The sequence below is a fragment of the Tasmannia lanceolata genome, unplaced genomic scaffold, assembly GCF_043159265.1.
Source record: "Tasmannia lanceolata isolate RefF3 unplaced genomic scaffold, GAP_Taslan_0.1 ptg000006l, whole genome shotgun sequence".
In the NCBI taxonomy this organism is placed as follows: Eukaryota; Viridiplantae; Streptophyta; class Magnoliopsida; order Canellales; family Winteraceae; genus Tasmannia; species Tasmannia lanceolata.
The window spans coordinates 4,088,650-4,108,559 of NW_027518683.1; the positions used below are offsets into that span (position 1 = coordinate 4,088,650).

Below are 19,910 nucleotides of genomic sequence, written 5' to 3' on the forward strand. Positions count from 1 at the left end.
CTTACTTTAAAAAAAAACATAGGTGTAATGGCAGCTACCGATTCTAAACTCTTTATTAAGATGTCATGAAAATCCAAAGATACCAAACGAATATATAAAGCAATACATCCTTGTGTGCAAGATCTCTTCCTTCCGTGGGCGAAGAAGCACCTCAAAACCCTCTTCGCTACAAAAATTACATAAATGTGTGACTTATTATAGTCATTAAAGTGGAATCCTAATAAGGGTAAGGTTTGGTAGGAAACACATGGCACATGCGGAGATTTAATTAAGTTATTGCCCGGTACGACCATCAAAATCTCAATTCAACTTGGCTGATCCCAAGCTGAAAAGTGATCTTAATCCGTCAAACCAAAACAGGGTTTTTTGAGGTTTTATTTCATTGAAAGATTAAAACTACAAATGTGCAGATTGATTTGAATTAAACAAAATCCATCTTCATTGGCAAAGGAAACAAAGGTAAGTAACCAATACCTCTAATGCAACTCCAGTACATAATGGTAATTGATCTCAATGTATTTCATATGTGCACGAAATACATAGTTTAGGTCGATGTACAAAGCATTGACTAGGGCTGCAACTCGGGTCAGGCGGGTCGGGTTTTGGAGAACCCAACCCTACCCGAGAAACATCTCGGGTCGGGTTTTTTTTCGAAAAACCCACGATTCCCAAACCCGGCCCTACTAATGATAAATCTCGGGTCGGGTTTTTTCACGTTGACGCAATTATTTAAGGAAAATTATTGTTTGGCAAGGCAACTCAACTCATAGAAGCAGAAATTACACTCACATTACACTTGAATCAAACAATGATGTAATTACCCTCACATTACACTTGAATCAAACAATGATGTAATCAAACAATGTTGTAATTACAATCGAACAATGCTGAATCAAACACTTGAATCAACTCAACTCATAGAAGCAGAAATTACACTCACATACAATAACAGTGGGTGCGTGGGTTTTCACTTTTAACTAACAATAGAAAAAAATGCACATACTATAACTTATGTAACTCGGGTCGGGTCGGGTCGGGTCGGGTCGGGCCCCTTCTAACCCGGCTCGACCCGAGATTCATGCGGGCTTTTGAATGCTCAACCCGGCTCAACCCGAAACCCATGAAACCTGAACCCAACCCAGGCTATTTTCGGGTCGGGTCGATGCGGGTCGGGTAAAACCCAGCTCGAGTTGCAGCCCTAACATTGACCTTGTCACAAAATTAAGCTAGCATGGTAGGTGGATCACGTAGGAGGAATGACATTCATATAAATTTTACGGTAAAAAGACATAATGGACGATACTCGACCTCCGCACTGAACCGGCAAGGTGCATTGCTTCTTAGCACCTATATCTTACTCACAATCCCACCAGATCCCTTATCCGTTAGATCCTTTTTCGAGTGCTTTTCGAATCCTACTCTTTGAGTCATGTCATGATCAATTTTAATTGAGGCGTCCTCTGTGTTGTATGCCCCCACTTACATTCGACACGGTTAAGGCCTAGGGTGAAGCCAAGGAAGAAGGAAGAAACCCAAGAGATACATATGAGAATCATCACTGAAACTAAATTTGGAAAAAAAAATGGCATGTTATCAGATTTCTGAGTGACCCACTATCTGACAGGAAGGCGTGTGGTTATTACCCTCGGGGCGTGGGAATATCATTCCAACAGATAAACACGTTATAAATGTAACTGGAAAACTTGGGAGGCCCCAAGGTTATTCAAAACCTTATCTGTGCGACATTTCAACATATAATGGGAAAGCTAGGTTATTTAAAACCTTATAAAGGTAATGTTGGCTTAAGCTTTTGGAGAATTTGGTAAGTTAACATGGTATCAGAGTAAATGCCTGGGCTCAAACCTCCCCGGATAGCAAAATTCCACATGCAATAGCTAAACTCAAAAGAGGAGCCACATGTGCCACGTGTAGGCCAACCGAAGAAAGAAGGCCCACACGTGACTGAGAGTGTTGGCTTAAGCTTTTGGAGAAGTTGGTAAGTTAACAGGTGAAGTTTGCTTTAACTACGTTAGACACGACACTGAAATTTTCCCATTTATATAGAATAGATATCTACACCTTCACATTAGATTAATATATTTGTTGTTCAGTTAGGTGCCGCCGAACTAGAAAAAGGGCATCATATTAAACTACACGTGACTTGATTTTGTGTGTGTGGGTCGGAAAGAAGATTGAGATCCACTACTGCTTTGAGTAGGATAATTGTTCACTCTTAAAATCATAATTAAGCAAGAAAAGAGCGTAGATTAAATTATATAGCTCCAGAGTATGAAGATTACAAGTCAGGAGTAAGCTTATCCGTAGAGTTTCTTATATCCTTTACTAGGTATGTAGAAGCTAGAAGAAAAAAAGATAAAAAATAAAATAATATATTAATAAATATAAAGAAAAATATTAAATAATCACAAAGTTAAAAAGTTGTCTTTTTATTCCTACTTTTCAAGAAAGAGGGTTGTGAATGGAGGGGGACGAGGATAAGTTGATCAAAGATGCCTGATCTGATAAAATATCTAGTCACGACATGTGATGACAAGCTATAGTTGGCTTTTGATGGGCGATGAGAGCTCCTTTTGAGTTCAAACACTCTCACTAGGACATCTAATTAGGGGTGCAACTCGGGTTGAACTTTTGAGTTCAAACACTCTCACTAGGACATCTAATTAGGGGTGCAACTCGGGTTGGGTTCAACCCGAAAAAAGGTCAGGTCGGGTTTGGGTCGAGGGTTTGGCAACCCAACCCAAGTGAAACCCGACATTTTTTATATATATTTTTTATCCTTTTAAGCTTAAAAACTTGGGTTGTATTGGGTTGAAGTCGGATCGGGTTCGAAAAATGGGTTCCCCGGATCGGGTCGGGTTGGGTCGGATTCTGGTTGGAAAAATGGGTTCCTGACCCGACCCGCCCCGAGTTGCATCCCTTCATCTAATGGGGAGGTCGGAGAGGGAGAGAAGGTCATGAGCGATCAGATTTCACTATCTTGCACCTATCTTTCATTATCTTGCACCATAGAAATGATTTATATAATCTGGCTCCTTGATCGAGTGGACCACAGTAATAGAGTTAGTTACTTCCGGCAGATCACACCTCAATCAAGATCATTTGACCCTTCGATCAAGATGCCCAATTGAATTAGGGTATCAACCACTCGTAAAGGATTGTATGTGTGATCAGGGCTGTTGATCTAGTGGGCCACTGTTAGTTCAACAATCCAATGTTAATAAGATGATTTTACTTTTTCGCCAAAGATTTTGGATTTTTCTTCTTCAATTACGCTGAAAATCACAGAATTTTAATTTGAAACTTCCGCTGCCCCCTCGAAAGAAGAAAACTCGGACTGTAATTCCAAGCATGAATTTCCTAAATCCATATCGGAGAATAGAGAGACCCTAGATTTCTCCCAAAACTCTGCTTAGATTTCCAGAAACCCATGAGATTTAGCGATTCCATCCATGACTCCGAGCTTGAATTTCCCGACGACGACCATTACTTCACCAAATTCCAAACCAAGATTGAAAAACAGAAATCTTCAAAACCCCAAAATGAGTTCGCGAATCGAGTCTGTGTAACAGAAGCAGCATCTGTCCCCCATCCTTATAATAAATCTCTATATCTCTTTCCTTACCAGATCCCTAACTTTCCCTCAGATACCTAAAAGGGAACCCTATAAAAGTGGTCCTAAAATGGGGAAAGATCTAGATTTCTTCTAATACAGATCGAAAACCACTAATCCAGCGAAAGGACAAAAGGAGGAGGAGTTAAGGACGTGGACGTGAGTGGAGACCGACTCAGAAAAGCACTAGAAGATATCTGTAAGCTTCGTGGAACCTTTTTCATTTTTGGACTCTTCCTTTTTTAACTCAAATCTGCTATTCTCCGCCATTAAAACGAGAGCTATGTCGTTTTCTCACTCACCTATAATCCTATCTCTTCTTCTTCTTATCACTTTCCAGATCTTTCTTCACCTTTCCACGATTACAGACTCTTTCTGCACTCCTATCTCAACCGTACACGTGGCTAAATATATATATATAGTATCCGATGGGGTCCACTTTGGTGGGGTTGCACCAACATTCTGTCGATTAGAATTCCATCCGGCTTTGATGAGTTATATTCTGATTAGATTTGGTCCAATTGACAGCCCATCGTGGGCCCCGATTTGACCCTATTACGTCCACGTGTATGGTGGAGATTGATGCGCTAACTGTATATGATTAATACGAGACCTACAAGTTGGTGTCTCCAGTATAATTACTCCGTAAAGTCGGTATTGGTGTTGGCAAACGGAACGGGACGGATGGAAAGCGATTTTTTGCGGAATATGTTCCTTTCTGTCGGCCCCTTGAGTTTTGAGTCGAGTGAATCGGTGAGTCACCTCGGTTACTTGATATCGAGTTAATTTAAATACTCTTTCTTGCCATTTTCCCCTTTCAGAAGGCTGCAATTAAATAATGCTTCTTCCTTGGGCCACCCACTTGTAGTGTGAAAGGGGAGTCATATAAATTCACTAGTGGGGGCTGGGCCACGGGAAAAAAAGGTGGTGAATATATATATATATATATATATATATATATATATATATATGGGAAAGGTGTGCGTACTCGGTCGGGTTAAAAACAGTGGGGCCCACATTTTTGGGGTGATCCAAACCATTCATTTGAAATGCCCTTACCTAGATAGGGTGTCTACAAAAAATCAGCCCCATAGGATCATCCTAACCCATGCAACAGTGGAGGGAAAAATGGGAAAAAAATGGACAGACACAGCTTGTCCACAAATCTGCCCATTTTTCCCTCCACTGTTGGATGGGTTAGGATGATCCTATGGCGCTGATTTTTTGTGGACACCCTATCTAGGTAAGGGCCTTTCAAATGAATGGTTTGGATCACCCCAAAAATGTGGGCCCCCACTGTTTTTAACCCGACCGAGTAGATAAGCTTATCTACTCGACCGAGTACGCACACCTTTCCCTATATATATATATATATATATATATATATATATATATATATATATATATATATATAGAGAGAGAGAGAGAGAGAACATTTCTTACACACTTGTGTAGGTAAGTTACTTACACACTACCCTAAAATACAGTGGGGGCCCACATATATATGAGGAAAATGATTGTGAGCTTGAAGCTCATATAGCTTATATGAGCTTGAGGGCCCAAACACATGTGGGCCCACATTGTTAGGATGATCCAAAGCATTCATTTGAAAGGCCCTTACATAAATAGGGTGTGTACAAAAATCAGCTCCATAGGATCATCTTAACCCATCCAAAAGTGGAGGGCAAAAATGGACAGACACCGTTTGCCACAAATCTGCCCATTTTTGCCCTCCGCTTTTGGAGGGGTTAGGATGATCCAATGGAGCTGATTTTTTGTACACACCCTAATGAATGGTTTGGATCACCACAAAAAATGTGGGACCCATGTGTTTGGGCCTCAAGCTCATATAAGCTATATGAGCTTCAAGCTCACAATCATTTTCCTCATATACATATATATATATATATATATATATATATATATATATATATATATATATATATATATCACTTCTCTTATCTACTACGCCCTTTGGATGGGCCTTGAATCAAAATTTACTTCCACCGGTCGATTCTAACCCTCCAATATGTGGCAGTTAAATGGACAGAGGGAAAAACAAAGAAACAATGGTATGAAATCTCACTTGGGCCACCAACTTGCATTGTGACCCACAGAAAAAGGGGGGTGCCTACATCACTTTTCTTTTCTATTCCGCCTTTGGATAGGCCATGAGTCAAAATTTACTTCAATAATGTGATTCTAAACCTCTAATATGTGGTCGTGGGGTGGGAAAACAAGGAAACTATTGTTGGAGGATTAAAACTCTATGGTGGGAGGTAATTTTAAATCATGGCCCATCCATCCAGATCTAACAGTCGAGGCCCTGTTTGTTTAAGATTATGACAATTGATGGTAAGTGCCAAACCGATTATTGGAACTTAATTTTGAGTCCAATAATCGGCTTAGCACTCACTGTCTATCGATTAATCTTAAATAAACAGGGCCTGAATGGTTTGAATCATTAAAATCAAATAAATCCAAAGCAAAACTATCCTCTTGGACTCATGTGCCATTCATACATAAATGGGAGGGTATTTTAGTCAGCTCAGTCGTTCTATATCGAATTACTGTAGTCAAATTTAAGAGTGAAAATCCGACCCGAGTAGGGAGCTCTCGTAACGGTGCTTCCCGAAACGTACAATTTATCCCGTTTTCGTAACAGTTAGCTTTAGCCAAAAAGTGCCCTTTCTTCATATCACTACGCTACTCGACGTTTTGCAGATACAGATGTAGAGATCACCTACACAAAAAAAAAACAAAAGCAGAGAGGTAGAGAGCTGAAAAGAAAAACCCACCAACTCCAAAACAACTCCCTGCAATATTCTAATCCTCTGAGCCACTCCTTCCAACCATCCTAATCTCATTTTGCATGTCTTTACTATATTGTTTAAAACTCTTCGTGTTTCCCTTCCTTCTAATTTTTTAATTCACCTGTCTCTACTGATGGTTGAACTGCTAATTGGACTCGCGAGAATCGTTCTCGTTTAAAGAAAAAAGAAATCCATTTTCTCTTTCCTCTAAAAAATTGTATCTGGTACTGGGGTGGGCGTTTTTCTTTCTGGGTCATCTTTGTATTCCTAAAACTTACAGCTGAAATGGTTTTTTTGAGATTTTGAGCCATCCAGACATGGATCTGGAGAATGGGTTTTACAGAAATCAAGTCAAGGTAAGATGGGTCTCGGCTAAAATGCAGCAGTGGGTGTTGTAGAATAACCCTGTCTCTGATTTTTTGACTAGACCTTTTGTTGTTGTTGCAGAAGGAATCATGGAGGACGGTTTTAACACTGGCATATCAGAGCTTAGGTGTTGTCTATGGGGATTTAAGTACCTCTCCTCTTTATGTTTACAAGAGCACCTTTGCAGAGGATATTCAGCACTCAGAGACAAACGAGGAGATTTATGGGGTTCTTTCATTTGTGTTCTGGACTCTGACTCTGATACCTCTTCTGAAATATGTGTTTATAGTGCTCAGGGCGGATGATAATGGGGAGGGGGGAACATTTGCACTCTACTCTTTGCTATGCCGGCATGCTAAGGTGAGCTTCTTGCCGAATTGCCAGGTGGTGGACGAGGAATTGTCGGCGTATAAGAAGGATGGTGGTGGCAGGGCAGATAAGAGTGTTGGGTCTAGAGTGAAATCTGTGCTGGAGAAGCATAGGGTTTTGCAGAAACTATTACTTGTTCTGGCTTTGATTGGGACTTGCATGGTCATTGGTGATGGAGTCCTCACTCCCGCGATTTCGGGTACTCATATGGCTGCTGTTGGCTTTGGCCTTTTTCTGTTTTAGTTTTGGTGGATTTTCATTTGAATTTGGAATTGGGGATCGTTAATTTTTGTTGTTGGTCTTGCTGAAATTTTTGGTTTGTGGTGATTCCTGCAGTTTTTTCTGCGGTCTCGGGTCTTGAACTTTCTATGTCAAAAGAGCATCACAAATGTAAGTTCTTACCCTTGTACTCTTTTGTTATGGAAGCTTGTATTTGGCAATATCCTCTTAAGACAAGTAGTTCCATTTGGGGGTTTAAGTGAAGGCAATGGAGAACTCTTTTTACCTTGAACAAGACTGCAGGATGTTTTTGTAAAGAGTGCTGCTACTCTATTAAGCCTTGCTTTGTTGAAGTAGCTGGAGATAATTGTGGCATAGGAAAGCATATAACATCATTTATAGCCATAGGTATCTAAAGATGGGTTCCTTGTTGAGCAATGGATCACATCATTTATAGGTATCTAAAGATGGGTGCCTTGTTGAGCAATGAAGGGGTTTAAGAGGTGTGCTCGAACCCTTTTACTGTTGGCCATACAAAGAGTAGTAGTCACTTTAGTAACCGGCTTTAGTTTGCTACTGGTCTTATGGACCTTCCAATTAGCAGCCATATGGATATCATTCAGAAGTCAGGTCATCAACTACATAGCCATAGGTTGTTTTTTTTTTTTTTTTGAAAGACATATTTTCATTGATATTAGAATTACATTGGGGACCACGAGTCCCATCCTGTATTACAAAATATCTAAATATCAAAAGACTGATCCGCTACATAGCCATAGGTTCTTTCTTTTTTTTTTGAAAGTTGACATATTTTCATTGATATTAGAATTACATTGGGGACCAGGAGTCCCATCCTGTATTACAAAATATCAAAATATCAAAAGACTGATCCGGGCATACCCTGGATCAGTAAATAGTAAGGCAAGAAACAAAATACAATAACTGGGACATGTCTTCCTTCATCTTGTGAGTAGCAAAATATATACTTGAGGCTCCAAGGGCGCTTCTCTGTACCAAGCTCTTCCATCAGTCATTTTTACAAGCTAAACTCCAATTAATCCTATTAACCCCGTTACTAACAAACACCAGGGTTTCAGCACGTCTATTATAACCATACCTCCAGCACATCTAGTATCATAGCAGAAATATTTAGACAAAAGCCAGTCTAAGCGAAAGACATAGTCTCTCGAGCCAAAAATGGTCACAGATTATAGCTCATCTGAATACAAACAATGAGTAGATACTTTTGCTACTTGCCATAGGTTCTTTAGGAGGAAAGGAAAGCCAATCTAAGCAAAGACTATAATCGAATCAAGTCCCCTTTTGTACAAGCCGTCATCTGATATTCTGCCTCAATACTTTGCCGTCCACAGAACTTTTGCTATATTCTGCACCATGGCTCTAGCTCCTTCCCAATTAAGTTACAAATGCACCCATTTTCGACGATGCGTTAGATGGATTTCCTAGCAAATGTAAGGAAAGATGTTTACTGGTGCTTTATTTAAATACTAGCAGCTTTTTCCATTCATAAAAAAAAAAAGATGTTTACTGGTGCTCTAAGGGGCATACGTTACAAATGTATCTGTAACAAGAATTCAATGTGTACTTCATGTGTAAGAACTCATAAAATACTAATCCGTACTCAGCTCTAGCTACAGTCTTGACTTCCAAAACAAGATTTCTATTGGCACTTGTCTTCTTCTAATGAAACTCTAATATCAAATAAATGTTTGACATTGGTCTGATGTCATAAACATGATTAATCCCCACTCTTTTTCTACTGGTAGTTTATTTCTAGTTTTGCTTCATGTGGTGTGAATTACAAAGTTGAAAGTTACATGCAGGGTTTTTTTAGTGTCATGATGAATGATGCTAGTCTTGGTTCTAATGTGCAAGTCCTCCAAAATTTTCTAAGAACAAGAAATTTCGGTAACTTGGATCCATGTCTTTGTATTTAGCTCATACTCATCAATCTCTTCTTCTTCCATTCGAAGGGATCCATGAAAATAATACGCATTCACAGTCATCATTTTGAGTGGGAGATGTATCTCTGAACTAGTGGACTTCTGACACACAAGATCCTCATTGATAATTATCTTGTCTTGGCATATCACAAAATCCTTTAGGTGCTCATAGAATATGGTATCTTAAAATTGTGCATGTATTGACACAAATTGTTGTAAAAGTAATGCCTAGAGCATGACAGGGAAATATTGGCTACACGTCCTACAAGCCTCTTAAAGCAAACTATTTATTGTAAAAGTAATGTCTAGAGCATGAAACTGAATTATTTGCTTGACCTCCTACAAGCCTCTTAAATCTAGCATTGTTTGGAAGAAGATTCTCCTTTTTTGACTTTATGTCTCATATTAATCTTTTCCAATTGAAGGGATACTGGGACAGCTCCGATACTGATATAACTCGATAAGTTATATGACTTGACCAAGTTGTAACTTTTTTGTTGCTTTTTTTGCTTCTTTTTTTTTAAACAAAAAGCGCAGGACATGCTCATCCCTTTCCGGTATTTTTTCCACACTATCCATGTACTATTTGGAATGTGTTAGTACTGCCCCATATGCGTTCATACTTGCCAAGCCATGAGTGATGTAGAATGGTGTTTTTTTTTTTTGATGAACATTATTGATGTAGGATGGTTTCTGATGCAGGCTGGGGCAGATCACTTTCTATGTACTTAATCGTCTGCAAGCATTTGCTTTAGTTTGTTGCAACTTGCCAGTATTTAGTTATTTATATAGCATAGTGTCGCATGTTTAGTTTGATAATCTACCTTCTCAAAGTTCCCTAATTTTGCAGATGTTGAGGTTCCCATTGCTTGTCTCATACTGGTATGTTTGTTCGCCCTCCAACATTATGGTACCCACCGGGTAGGGTTCTTGTTTGCACCAATCGTCATAATATGGCTTTTATGCATCAGCACGATTGGTCTGTATAATATTTTCCAGTGGAATCCACATGTATACCAAGCACTCTCTCCATATTACATGTACAAGTTTTTGAAGAAGACCCAACGGAGCGGTTGGATGTCGTTAGGTGGAATCCTTTTGTGTATTACAGGTATTTGACAGTGACTTAAATGAATATTGGTCATCAAGGCACTAATTGCTATGAGTACATTTTTCAAATATTCATTTTTGTTCTTTCAGGTTCAGAGGCTATGTTTGCAGATCTTGGACACTTCTCTCAGTTATCAATCAAGGTTCGCAACGATAACAAAATAACATTGGTTTATAGATTGAAGTTTCTTTCACAGCTACAGTTAGCAAATGATTTGACATGATAAAGTTTGAGTGGAAGTTGTTTTTCTCATTTGATGAACCTCTTTACGAGCTATTTATTTGTTCCAATCGAAATGTTTTTAATAATCTTTATAGCACTATTTGTAAAACAAGAGCGGGTTTCCACTCATTCATAATGCTTTCCAAGTTTACAACTATGACAAAGTCTCTTGCGAGCTTTATTACATTGAGAAATAAAAGTCTAGGATACTGAAGATTGAAGGATTCTATCATTCCTGTGTGAGACGATGATGCCACATTCTTCGCAATAGAGAGATGATGAGCAATGCTGAGAAGACTTCTATGTTGGACTTTGAATGAGGTTCTGGGAGGCATGATGCTGACAAAAGATAGAGATTAACTCAACGAAATCCTCAGAGTAATGATGAAAGAGTGACAGAATCATAAGAGACTTGAAGGGTACCCATATCCATTACCCGAGAAGCTTCTGAAGATGTTGGCAATGAAAGACCTCTCATTTGATAAGTGAGGGATATTGGGGAGTTTTATTTGTACTGGGCATTAAAATGATTATAGCGGTTCATAGCGATATAATTCCTTCATCCACAAATTTGACATCTTGCAGAAGACTGAGGCAAGCGTGAAGCAGCAGTGGAACCTGAAGTCCAAGGATACATATGTGGGCAGGGAAGGTGTGGGCAACAGTACAAGAAAAGACTCCTTGAGGAGGTCAACCTTCACCTTGTCCACGTCATTGGCCAAGGTACTGATTTTAGTGGCAGCCATGTTGTATTTTATGTGTGGAGCTTCACAGATCCCTTTCTATTTGGTATAAGGCGCTCGAGTAGAAATATGTGCAACTTAACAAATATGGGTGGATATTCACTACATGACGATTTAAGTGCTAAACATTACAAAATATGGTGAAGTGTTGTGGGCATTCTCTGGGCCGATTGGTATGGTAGATGCTAGCGATGCAGAGGTTCGTGCCGTTCACCAAGGAATTAAGAGTTTGATGACGGAGGACTTGAATAGGGTGATAGTCGACGGTGACTCCCTAACACAGTCCGTTGGCTTAGAGGTTCTTCGGTCCCTCCATGGAGATTTGCTTCCCTATTTGACGAAATCAGTAACAGAATTGCTGGATCTTCGATTATTTTTTGCATGTTAGGAGGTCTGCCAATAGTGTAGCAGATCGTTTGGCTAGGGAAGGAGTAGAGAAGTTACGTTTGGAGATGTATGGCTTTCGTCCCCCATGATGCATCGAAATATAGATTCGCACATGTTCTAATCTTTCGAATGATCTAGATTAATATACTGTAAGTATAAGGAAAGGAAAAAACAACACCAACCTGTCAATTTTGGATCCAATTCGGGATTTTCCTTGGGAGGTATTATTTTGCGTTTTTTTAAATTTGATTAAAATGAAAAAAAAATTCTAGTGCTAGTGACTACTAAGGAAAAAAAATTACACCAAAACAGTACCTTATTTTGATATGGATTATAGGATCCACCTAATAGTCTTCGATCGATTACGTATTAATCAATATTCGATTGATTGGTCCGAGGTTATTGAACTCAGATCGTGGGAATCGCCGGAATACTTCGTATCAACAGATACTTCGTATATCAATATCGATTAGAACCCTAGATTCAAAGATTGAAATTCTTGAGGGGGCCTTTTTTTGTATTTTTATTTTCGTCTATGCTTCTGTGTATCCTTTGGACTGACTCTCTCAGTCCGTTTTATTAATGAAATTTGCTACCATTCAAAAAAAAAAAAAAAACGTTACATAATCATCCCCTGAAGCAGAGGAGATGTAGCAGACCTTATGATGCTCACCTAGCAGCTTTTGAATGGCAGCAAATTAGTCAAAGTGATACTTAATTTTACTGAGAAACATGGCAATCGAGAGGCTACTTTTGCGACAATTGTTAAGTTACCTTATGATGCTCATCTAGCAGCTTTTGAATGGCAGTAAATTAGTCAAAGAGATAATTTTACTGAGAAACATGGCAATCAAGAGGCTACTTTTGTGACAATTGTTAAGTTCCATGCGAAGTAGCATTTTATAGGATTAAAATTATTGCGAATGGGACTTGTGTAGTAATCCAAAGTTCGCGTGAGGGTGAGATGTCAAGTACTTGAACAAATACTTCTGGCACAAGTGTGGAATTCATCCACCAAAGGATGAGCTGATATTTGCACATTGTTCTTCTTATGCTGTATTTCTTTCCCGAGAAGGATGCTTTTTCTTTGCCAATGGCAGTTGCCTCCCCCGCTTTTAATAATTTCAGCAAGTGCTGTGGAGATGCCATTCAAATGATCCAAAATTCCTTGGGAATGAGCAGGAGTGGTTTTTCCCTTCCAAAGAACTTATCATGAGATAATTTGATAGTGACAAGTTGGGTAAAAGATGTGAAAGATGAGTTGTTAATAGAAGAGGGGGCCATAAGGATGTAAAGATATGTATTGCTAAGAGGAGGTTTAGAAAGGAAGATAATGGGAAAAGGAGGGTTAGGGTTTCTAAATTTTGAAAGGGAGGAAATAGGGTTATGAATGGACGAGGGGTTGAAATTAGGATTTTGGATGAGGGGTTGAGATTAAGTTTTTCGGATGAGGTCTAGATTAGGCTTAGGGTTTTGAATGGGTGGTTAGGGTTTCAAATGAATTAGAGGGCAAAAATAGAGTTTCAAATGGACAAAGGGTTAGGATTAGGCCTTCAAGATCTAGGTTCAAACTTCTAGATAGTATGACCTCAAGATTGAGGATGCAGGAACTCTGATAGTGGAGAAGCAATAAGTCTAAGGCCTCAGAGCCGATACCAAAATTGAGTGCCTAAAAACCATAAGAGAATGAGTCTAAGTTCTCATATCCAATAGCAGAAGGGAGCGTCAAAAGACAAGATGAGGAGGATAGATGGCTCAGTATTGAAGATTGGGATGTCCTTCCTTCGGAGAATAGAAGATCTCCTCTTGAATTTTTATTTACCTTATCTCTGATACCATGTATTTACTATCATTTTTTTTTTTATCACCAAGCTGGGGTTAGGTAGACCCCCACCAGAATTTATTAAGAAAGAAACAAAAGTACAAGAGAGAACACAAGAGGACCATAGCCTCCATACAAGCTTACAACCTTACATATTCAATTCCAATCCTATCTAGGTGCAGTATTTGTAATAATTCTTGAGGAGATAAAGGCAGAGGAATATGCATCCCTTTACAAGGGCATGACCTTTTAGATAGTAAGTCTGCCGCTGCATTTGATTCTCTCCAGATGTGCGATATCCTCCATGAGGAGAAGGAACTTAGCATAAGCACAATCATTGATATCATACCTTCCTTCCTCCAGGGCTTGTTGACCCGATCTGTTATAGTGTCCACTGCAAACAGGGAGTCTACCTCTATCCACATTTGCTTGATACCGAGAGCCTGGTCTTGTCGGACCCCATAATGAATGGCTGTGATCTCCAGCTCGAAAATCTCCTCCTTTTCGACGTTTTCAGAAAATATACTGATTGGCATTCCATTTTCATCACGGATAATTCCCCCAATACCGCCCCCATCAGCCTCCAGGGACGCATCAGTATTTAACTTGAACTCCCCTGTTCTTGGCTTTACCCAACTGCTTGTCTGAATCTCCTTTTTGACAAGAGAGAATTTGTAACCAAAGTTGCTGGCTATCCTCTTCTTTGTAACGCTATCATCATCAACACAATTCAAACTGTTCAGTTTCACTCTAATGTCAGAGAGAATCTCTCTGAGGATTTGAGTCTTGTGCTTCTTCTTGTTTTCAAATGTTCTCTTATTTCTTTCCTTCCAAATGTGGTATATGGAGGCAGCAAATGCTAACTTTGCTGCCATTGCAGATAGTTTCTTCCCTTTCCATCGGTCTCTTACCCAAGCCTTCTCTTCTCCAAGGGAATTGAAAGCTCTCCTTCTGCTGTTTAATCTCCACAGAATTGATTGCCATAACCAGCTCGAGTAACCACACCGGAAGAATAAATGGTCTATGGTCTCTTTCTCAGTACAGCATAATACACATCTGTCATCAAATCCTGCATTTGAAAACATGATGTGGTCCTTTGTAGCCAGCTTCTTTTGGACTCCCTTCCATGCCAAAATAGCATGCCTCGGAATGTGGCCAGGAAACCATATTGATTTTGTCCATTCCAACTTTGGATGAGATGGTCTGATCATATTCCACGCATTCTGAACCGTGAAAATGCCATCAGTTGATGATTTCCATATCACTTTGTTGATCTTGCCTGTGTTGAAAACAGCTCCAAGAAGCAGTTTTTTCTCCTCAATCAGGGAATCTTTGTTTAGAAGTTGGTGCCAGGCTCCGTTTCTGTAAATATCAGAGAGTAATTTGGTTGAGGCTAGAGATGAATCCATTGTGTTTCTTAACAGAACTGCAGATAGAGGGCCTTTTGGGTGCCATGGTTGCTGCCATAATTCTACTTCAAACTCGTTTCCAACTGAGTAGCAATCGAAATTTCGAGCCATGTCTCTAGCATTGAAAATGCTTCCGACTCCCCAAGATGGCTTTGATGGAAGAGGTATTGTCCAGAAATTCATTCCTTTCAGGTATTTGGAATACACCCGGTCTTTCCACAATGAATTCCTGTCATGTATGAGATTCCACAGAAGCTTTAACTGCAAGGCTTTACTGATGTCTTACATTCTCCTTAGTCTCAGTCCTCCTTCAACCTTCGGCCTGCAAATATTCTTCCAGGAGATTGTATGAATTTTTTTCTTGTCCTCCTTTCCAGACCATATGAAATCTCTGAGCATTTTTTCCAACCTGTCTATCACAGATTTTGGGATTTTAAAAGCCGCTGACCAGTATATCTGGTAGGAGTATAGCACTGATTTCACCAATTCAATTCGACCTGCCTTAGAAAGGAATTTGTTTTCCCAACTCTTGATTTTCTTTTGAACTTTTGAGATTATTGGTAGGCAATCACTTGCTGACATTCGAGTGGTGAACAAAGGGAGCCCAAGATATCTGATGGGGAGGGAGCCTTCTACAAATCCCATTTTCCTGACTATCTTTCTCCGATCAGTTTCCTATGTATTTACTATCTTATGTGAAAGAGAAAGGAAGAAGATGAATTTCGTAGAGAAGACAGGAAGAGAGAACCCTCACAATTCGCATGGCCTTTATGTATTCTATTTCATATAGTGTACATCCCTAATCACTTGCTTATATGAAGATCTAACTTACAAAAATGGCAAGATTGCCATTAATGAAGTAACACACCATAAGACACTTGTATATACATCACACTTGTGTTATTTCTAACAATTTATAAGGCAAGTGCTGTCTCTACGCCATTTAGTGAAAAGTAACTGAAAAGTCAGAATTACACTTTTGAAGATCGTATTGCTATGCTCATACCAAGGACTCCATGACTTAGTAAAGAAGATCAGCATCCTTAGTGATCGCATCCTTTCATTGTAGAAAGAGATCTCCACAATCTCAAAGTGACCCTCTATTTGTAAGTTAACTGTTTGCAACGACAACATTTGTACTGTACTAATAAGGGCTATACCCCCTTAAAAAAATCTGCACACTCTTGCTAGCATCACACCCTATTAAATCCCTATCACGTAAGTTCTCATATTATTTGATCAAAATGTGAAGAAGCTTTGTCTTCTGTTGTCTAAGTTCTCATATTAATGTTCTATCGAACACCCATACAGTCATACCACTCTTAACAGGTGAAAAGGCTTTTTTTTTTTCAGCATACCAGCTAATAGGCAAATAATGTATTTGGAGAACTCTGCATTTTACTATTTCATATGATACTTTTTCAGTCACTTAGCTGATTTTTTCCTTATGATATGGAGAAACCTTTTGTTATACTGCTTAGCTGCGCTATTGGCTTTGGACATCCCTATATTGCCATTTGGTCAGAGTTCACTTTATAGATTCATTAGCAGCATAAATTGTTTTTTCCTGCCATTCTATCTGCAGGTTCTGCTGTATAATTTGTTATTGGCCTTCAACTTAATATGTTGTTTGAACCCAATTATAATCTTGCTTGCCTCCAAATAACCTCTATTACTACTCTTCTCCGCAGCTGGTAAAAAAAGAGGAAAAAAAAAGAGCATTCAACTGATAAGTTTCGTTAAAGGACCTTTTCTTTCCAGCATATGTTAAATATTTATCGAATCTTACAACTCCGAACAAAGTATCTGTCTATGGATCAATTGATGCAATCCACTCACTTCAATGTTAATTTCTGGTCATGGCAAATTGGGTTTCAGGATGTGTCTGTAATATTAAGGGCAAGATATATTTGTTACTGTTGGGAATATGATATATCACTCTTCATATTTCTATGCCTCTGGTTGTCAATTGGACATTGTAATTGTAACAACATGGGACATGGATAATCTCTCTAATGAACAGCCACTTGTGCAGATTGCTTTCACTTCTGTGGTTTATCCATCCTTGATTCTCGCTTATATGGGACAAGCAGCTTATCTATCTCAACATCATGATATCGAAAGCAGTTATCGGATTGGATTCTATGTATCTGTACCAGGTATCTGTTATGGGCCTTCTATTTCAGAAAATAATTTATAATAATAGTGGTGTGATCTTAAGAAAATTACACCATTTTTTTAATAAAAAAAGAAAAAGAAAAGAAAATTACACCATTGCTCTTATCATGGCAGAGAGGATACGGTGGCCAGTTCTGGCAATAGCCATACTTGCAGCAGTGGTAGGAAGCCAAGCCGTCATAACTGGAACTTTCTCAATCATCAAACAGTGCTCCGCTTTGGGCTGCTTTCCAAGAGTGAAGATAGTGCACACATCATCTAAAATACACGGTCAGATTTACATTCCAGAGATCAACTGGATACTTATGATACTATGCTTGGCTGTTACTGTTGGCTTCAGAGACACAAAACGCATGGGTAATGCATCAGGTATGACCATAAAAAATTTGACAAGTCTTGAGTATTTTATCTATAACATAATCCAATTTCGTGCCTATTATTTTATATGGGGCCACAGGCAAAAAATCCTAAAAACTTTGTTAACTTCTACGTTCATTGCAACCAGTTTTATATCGCTCAATGACCAAATCCCCCAATCTTCCTGAATGACATCTTTGTCAGAGCTTAATGTCTGAACTTCACCTATTGAAAATGAGCTTCACCTATTGAAAAATGATTAAAATAAAACAAAGGATAAATAATAAAATTGAAATGCATTGGTCATCTTGAAATCCAATGAAGTTCAGTTGTTTTTTTTTCAGTTGCTTCTTAATGATCAGCCCTTCATAATGTGATAGTGCTTCTACTTTCTTTGGAACAGGGTTGGCAGTAATAACTGTCATGCTGGTTACCACTTGCCTAATGTCTCTGGTCATTGTCCTATGCTGGAACCAGAGCGTCTTTCTAGCCATTCTCTTCATCTTCTTCTTTGGCTTTATCGAGGCGCTCTACTTCTCAGCCTCCCTCATCAAATTCCTGGAAGGAGCTTGGGTCCCTATCGTGCTCTCCTTCATCTTCATGATTGTCATGTACGTCTGGCATTACGGCACACTAAAGAAATACGAGTTTGACGTCCAAAACAAGGTCTCCATCAACTGGCTTCTCGGCCTTGGCCCCAGCCTAGGCATTGTGCGAGTGAAAGGCATCGGTCTCGTAAACACAGAGCTTGTATCTGGAATCCCTGCCATCTTCTCTCACTTTGTGACAAACCTCCCAGCCTTCCACCAGGTCCTTGTCTTCCTTTGCATCAAATCTGTTCCTGTCCCATTTGTTCGACCTGAGGAACGGTTCCTTGTAGGCCGTATTGGCCCAAAAGAGTATAGAATCTATAGGTGCATAGTTCGTTATGGGTACCACGATATCCACAAGGATGACTTAGAATTTGAAAAGGACCTTGTTTGTAGTTTAGCAGAGTTTATCCGGTCAGGTAGACCAGAACCCAGAAAGTCAAACGATGATGAGAATATGACAGTTGTAGGAACATCAATGCACACGGATGGGGTCCAATTATGTGAGGATGAAGATCCTAGTGGAATACCGAGCACATCGGAGTTAAGGGAGATACAATCTCCAGTTGTGGCGAGGAAAAGGGTGAGGTTTGTGTTGCCGGAGAGCCCACAGATGGATGTGGGTGTGAGGGAGGAGCTGGAGGAGCTGATGGAAGCGAGGGAAGCCGGGATGGCATTTATACTTGGGCATTCCCACGTGAGGGCGAAGCGTGGTTCTAGCTTGATCAAGAGACTGGTGATCAATGTGGGGTATGATTTCTTAAGGAGGAATTGCAGGGCGCCTGTGTATGCTCTGAGCATCCCTCATGCCTCAACTCTAGAGGTAGGGATGATATATCATGTTTAACGTGATCATACTTGTGTATCTTCTGCGTGTAATCATGTCTGAAAAATTAAGGCTTCGCATAGGATTGTAGATTGGAAGAGCTTCCACAAATTACTTAGGCCCTGCTCCTTTTAGATTTTGATAATGATTTTGGAATCCAAAACTGATCATTCGACTCTAAGGTCTGTTTGTTTGGCTCTGTTTGAGAACTGATTGAGTCCAAAAACTGACTGTTGGACAGAAAATTATGTTTAGGCTCTGCTCATTTAAGATTATGACAACCGATTGTGAGTGCCAAACATATTATTGGACTAAAAAATTAAAGGAAAGTTGAAAACAAACAGCGCCTAAATTTTGAGTGCAATAATCAGTTTTGACACGATCCGTTCTCAAAATCCAAAACAAACAGGGCCTAAATTGTGTTTAATTGAGTCCAGTAATCAGTTTTGGAGTCAATCGATTCTTAAATCCAAAATGAGGCCCTTAATCTCAGAAACAAAGATGGAGAGAAATCATGGAAAGAGATCATAACTGATCTGTTACATGTGTACATGATCTGGATCATTTATATGGCGAGTCTCATCACGAATTAGCCATTGCCCGAATGCTACATCAATTGGGTGGTCCTAATGATCTTATTAGAGGACATTTGCTGACTGAAACAGGTGTTTAGAAAAAGAAATTTGACAAAACAGCCTACGTCAAATGGATGAAAAGCCCTCCAATCAGATGCTTAGGTTCATCTTGCTAGTGTGGTTTCAGGCGATGGCACATTTAAAATGGGGATCACCAGATTAACGGTCCAGATGACATTCACACATGCCACTTCGGCTGGAGTTTGTGTACAATACCATCTAAAGTGGCTTCTCAAATTGTAGTTCCACATGTTCCACCCAGACTAAC

At 39.4% G+C, this 19,910-nt stretch overlaps 1 protein-coding gene across 1 annotated transcript; it reads left to right on the top strand.

The window, feature by feature from the left end:
* The first annotated feature begins 6,332 nt into the window (after nucleotides 1-6,332).
* Nucleotides 6,333-19,105, top strand: LOC143879321 (potassium transporter 6-like). The gene is made up of 8 exons (XM_077381662.1): nucleotides 6,333-6,800; nucleotides 6,892-7,378; nucleotides 7,516-7,569; nucleotides 10,213-10,473; nucleotides 10,563-10,615; nucleotides 17,092-17,215; nucleotides 17,349-17,603; nucleotides 17,995-19,105. The coding sequence occupies exons 1-8, from the start codon at nucleotides 6,762-6,764 to the stop codon at nucleotides 19,026-19,028; spliced, it is 2,307 nt and encodes a 768-aa protein (XP_077237777.1). The 5' UTR covers nucleotides 6,333-6,761; the 3' UTR covers nucleotides 19,029-19,105.
* The last annotated feature ends 805 nt before the right edge of the window (nucleotides 19,106-19,910 follow it).

Bases quoted from the DNA above. Each gene is read 5' to 3' on its own strand.
- LOC143879321 (XM_077381662.1), top strand. From the start codon at position 6,762: ATGGATCTGGAGAATGGGTTTTACAGAAATCAAGTCAAG. The intron at 7,570-10,212 runs GTAAGTTCTTAC...CTAATTTTGCAG, and splicing joins GTCAAAAGAGCATCACAAAT to ATGTTGAGGTTCCCATTGCT. The intron at 10,474-10,562 runs GTATTTGACAGT...TTGTTCTTTCAG, and splicing joins AATCCTTTTGTGTATTACAG to GTTCAGAGGCTATGTTTGCA.